The sequence below is a fragment of the Mandrillus leucophaeus genome, unplaced genomic scaffold (assembly GCF_000951045.1).
Source record: "Mandrillus leucophaeus isolate KB7577 unplaced genomic scaffold, Mleu.le_1.0 Scaffold868, whole genome shotgun sequence".
Taxonomy (NCBI): Eukaryota; Metazoa; Chordata; class Mammalia; order Primates; family Cercopithecidae; genus Mandrillus; species Mandrillus leucophaeus.
The window spans coordinates 389,794-393,827 of NW_012109452.1; the positions used below are offsets into that span (position 1 = coordinate 389,794).

Consider the following 4,034-nt stretch of genomic DNA (forward strand, 5'->3'; position numbering starts at 1 on the left):
CCTGAGAGGGTGTCTCAGGAAGACTCACAACGACAGAATAGTGTTAGCCACATTTCCTTCCTTCCTTCTCTAGACCCCATGGTAACATTGCTCAAGAAACCTCAGTCACTGTGATCATTGCTGTCTTCTGCTGATGGCTTCTCAAAACTGTGATGTGTTATGTAATATCCTTTTCCTACTTCCTTCACCCTGTGACTACCACACCAAACAGGCTGTATCCTACCTCCTGCTATAACACTCCCAACAGGAGACTGCCTTGTACTTGCCAGTTTTCAAAGCAATTTGGTGTGAAAACCACAATTTACATATCTGCTTGATCTAAGACTGAGACTGAGACAATGTCCATGGAGTTGGCCTGAGGACCAATGGCAAGAACCAGGTTTCCAGAGTCTGCATAACATTTAATTCCTGCAACACTTCAGAAGCCTCATTTTGTTATTATCCTCATCCTGTAGAAAGGAAATTGAGGTTGAGTGAAGTAAAGAAACTTGCCCAAGATCATAGTGACAGAGCTAGAATTTACACCAAAGTCAATCTGATCCTTTGCAGTCTGTCTTTAACCACCATGTGAATAAAAGCATCTCTTTTGTCCTTTTTTGTCCTTTTTATGTTCCTTGTTCCATGTTAGCCAGAGCTAAGTAGCCAGTACAGCAAGCTCCAATGTTTGAGGGTAAGGACTTGTCTTAGGTATAAGGAGTGGTTCTATTGAACCCTTGGGTGCTGCTTGTAAACATTTTCTAGTGTCCTCTAACTTGGGGTTAGGGAGTGAATCCTACCATTTATAGAGTTTCTCAAATGGTTTGCATTTATTTGCTTATGTATAGTTTATAAATATTATTTCTTATCTCATTCATAACTAACTAATAATGTCGGAATTATGAAGAGATTCTTATTTTTAACTTTTTTAGTTGTGAGGAAAGTTCCCAGAGTTTGTTTCTTGCTTCTTATGACCTTTATTTGCCCAGCTTCTTGGGACAATCCAGAACTTGATTTCAAGTATTGAGGCTGCCAGACACACCTTCTTGCCTCTGTTAGAGGCAGTTACCCAGGACTCAGGATTTCCTGAATGAGTCCTGAATCAGAAGCAAGTACACACTTCATGCATGCACGAACATCCTTCCTTTTCAGGTTTGGAGCGTACTTTCTTTTATATTATTGGGGTCTTTCTTACTTAGACATGCCAATTGTGCTTCTGTCCTAAAACCTGTAGTGCTGCTGCCGTCCTGGGACAGCAATGAATACAGAGTTCCCCAGAGGACAACCGCTTTATGAGGTCCCATCAAAATTCCACTAGAAAGGATGCGAATCAATGCAGTCCAATCTTAAAACCATTGCATTTGGCATATTGCTATAAAGGATTGAAACACTGCTGATCTTAGTAGTAATTACTTATATGTGAAGGTTAGAAAGCTGAGCCCAAATTTCAATAAGATCTTTTCACAGGTGAAGCATTCAGCCACTCACTCCTGCTTCTATTGATGACACAAATGATTTGAGTTTTGAAAAAAGAAATATTTTAGTCACCATTTCACTGCCACCTTTATTAAACTGTCAACAATTATAAGAAATGTTGTTTAACAAAAGCAATGAAATGAGGGCCCTTATTAAGATAATATAAATGTTTTTAAGGAGGTAAATTTGAGTAGCAAGGCAGAAAGAAACTTCTTATAAAAAGGGCAATTTATATCAGTGACTCTCCCATTAGGGGCCAGCCCATAGTTTGGTAAAGCACATTCTTCACTAGGTGAGAGCCAAGGGTACTGGCAGCAATCACCACATGAAATGAAGCATAACTCGTAGATTGATTTATCTGTGTAGCAAATTGAACACCCAGAAAATAACAAAATAAAAATATTGAGAAATATTGATATAAATCACCAGATTTTAAAGTAAAGATAGCCCTTGTTTCCCCCAAAAAATTAAACGAGTATTTTCTATTTTTAAGTACTTTATTTTTATATTATGTATGAAAACACAAATAATTAAACCCCTTTGTTCTAAGACAGAATCACTGTAAAACTAACATTAAACAAGGCAGTATGCCTTACAAGAAAGACATAAAATGTCCAAGGGATATTTAGAACATTTTAGTTCTTAAAGTTTCAACATGAGAAATGTTGACCATACACTACGAAATCGTTTCAATAAATAACAACTGACATTCATCTAAACAGTTACAAAACAAATGCGCACATACATTCCCCTGCCCTCACAATGATCTCATTGGCCATTTGCTTGGATCCCCCAGCCTCTATCACAGTGGCTGGCATGTTGCAGGCTCCTCAGAAATATTAACATAATGGCTGGAGAACATTTGAAAACATTCTACCTTCAAATTAAATACGAATCCAGATGGAACTAACTTGGGGTTGACATTTTAAAAAGAATGATACAATGGGAGAGTGTGCAAGTAGACTTAATCATACCCTTAATTATTTTATACCTAAAATATTAACATAGAATCTTCAAAACAAACTAATAAATAAATAAATAGAAGGCTTCTCCTAAGTGATGCTCAAACACATTAGGCTCAATCCAGGTGGCCTCTGCAGCTGTCTCTCACTTTTCTCTTCTGTTCATACAAGGGCAACGCCTCCTTCAGGAGCAGCCACCAATGAGCTTCATCCTTCCTTCTGGTCAGTTGGATTTGTCACTGTAATGAGAAATGGGTGCCCTGAGTAGGTGCTCGGGAAAGCTGACTGCACAACACTCTGCTCCTGTCCTGCTCTTCCAGCCTCTAGAGTTTTCTGAATGCAGCTTCCCCAGCCTGGCAACCAAGTGGCTACTGCCTGTGACAGCTGTACTGTGTGGCAAGGACCTCTAGGCTTGGGATGCTCTTTTAGGAATGGGGGTGGAGTGGGGTGGTGGTCTCCATTGTGCTATTGGATTAAAAACAACCAGAACCTATTGCTCTTTGTCCTACTGGGCCTCAAATGAAGGCAGTTTTACCTACATTCATTGGAACGAAAGAAGAACCTGGGTGGGGACGCCAGGCATTGGGAATATCCTCTGGCACCAGAGCAGTAATTATCGTAAAGGAAACTTTAATTGTGAAAACAATCATCACAATTTCTAGTCCTTCAACTAACCCCTGGGTTTCCCTGATTTTATTTTTTAGGGGGCAGATGCCAGTATTTCTGACCAACGGCTCCAGTCACCTGTGTACATAGAAACCATAACTCACCAGTTCAGCATCTTTTCGATGATTTTCTTAACCATGGGGGTTGCGGGGTTAAGACAAGCTTTCTGCCCATTCTTGAGCGTGGCTCTGCAGAGAGAAGGGAATTCCATGAGGCAGGAGGTCGGACTGGGCACAGGGTTTGGGGCAGCGGGAGAGTCGGGGACCCCGGCGGTGACAGCGGCAGAGCGGGGCGGGACTTACATGACTTCGGTTTCGGCGCAGTGGGGTCCTGGGGCCTTCACGTTCACACTTTGGATATTCTTGGGGTGAATTCCTTGCAGGGTCTGCAAGCACTGGCAGCGCAATTCAGTGACCACGGACGCTCCTAGGGAAGAAGAGACTCACTGACTGAGCGAGGCTGTCGGCGCGGGGCGCCCGCCCCAGCCGCGTCCGACCCGGGGACCCCAAGGCGCCGGGACCCACCTGCTGCGCGCCGGCCGGTGGCCACCAGGAGCAGGAGCAGCAGCGCCACCCGCAGGAGCCGGGGATTGCTGGGGGCTGCGGAGAGCGCGGCGCGGGCCATGGGGCTCAGCAGGCGGGTCTGGCGGCTGTGCGAGGAGCTGGAGAGCTGGCGAGGAGGTGCCTGCGACCCGGACTCTGTGGGTCTCTGAGATCCGCGAACCCCTTTTATGCATGGTTGGGGCTGGAAAGCCCGAAGCTCCCAGGCCAGGGAAATTCCCGGAGCTCCAGATCCATGCTGAGTCCGGAAGGAAGGCGACGGCCCCGCCCCCGGGGTGGAGCACTTGGTGTGCGGGTGGGGTGGGGGGGGTCCACTGATGCAGCCCGCTTCGCCCTCCAGAGTAACGCCGGTGGACTCTGAGACTCTGGGATATTCGCCTTCAGCCCCGGATCC

At 45.0% G+C, this 4,034-nt stretch overlaps 1 protein-coding gene across 1 annotated transcript; it reads right to left on the bottom strand.

Moving 5' to 3' along the window:
- Positions 1 to 1,941: 1,941 nt before the first annotated feature.
- On the bottom strand, positions 1,942 to 3,777 carry CXCL1 (chemokine (C-X-C motif) ligand 1 (melanoma growth stimulating activity, alpha)). The gene is made up of 4 exons (XM_011968962.1): positions 3,605 to 3,777; positions 3,383 to 3,506; positions 3,185 to 3,268; positions 1,942 to 2,653 (listed from the first exon to the last, which is right to left on the bottom strand). Exons 1-4 carry the CDS (start codon positions 3,702 to 3,704, stop codon positions 2,638 to 2,640), a joined length of 324 nt encoding a protein of 107 aa, XP_011824352.1. The 5' UTR covers positions 3,705 to 3,777; the 3' UTR covers positions 1,942 to 2,637.
- Between the last annotated feature and the right edge of the window lie 257 nt (positions 3,778 to 4,034).

What these genes read in the sequence shown, in the direction of transcription:
- CXCL1 (XM_011968962.1), bottom strand. Translation starts at nt 3,704, where the DNA reads ATGGCCCGCGCCGCGCTCTCCGCAGCCCCCAGCAATCCCCGGCTCCTG. An exon ending in CACCGGCCGGCGCGCAGCAG is followed by an intron (nt 3,507 to 3,604) that starts GTGGGTCCCGGC and finishes CTTCTTCCCTAG; the next exon opens with GAGCGTCCGTGGTCACTGAA. An exon ending in TGCGCCGAAACCGAAGTCAT is followed by an intron (nt 3,269 to 3,382) that starts GTAAGTCCCGCC and finishes TTCTCTCTGCAG; the next exon opens with AGCCACGCTCAAGAATGGGC.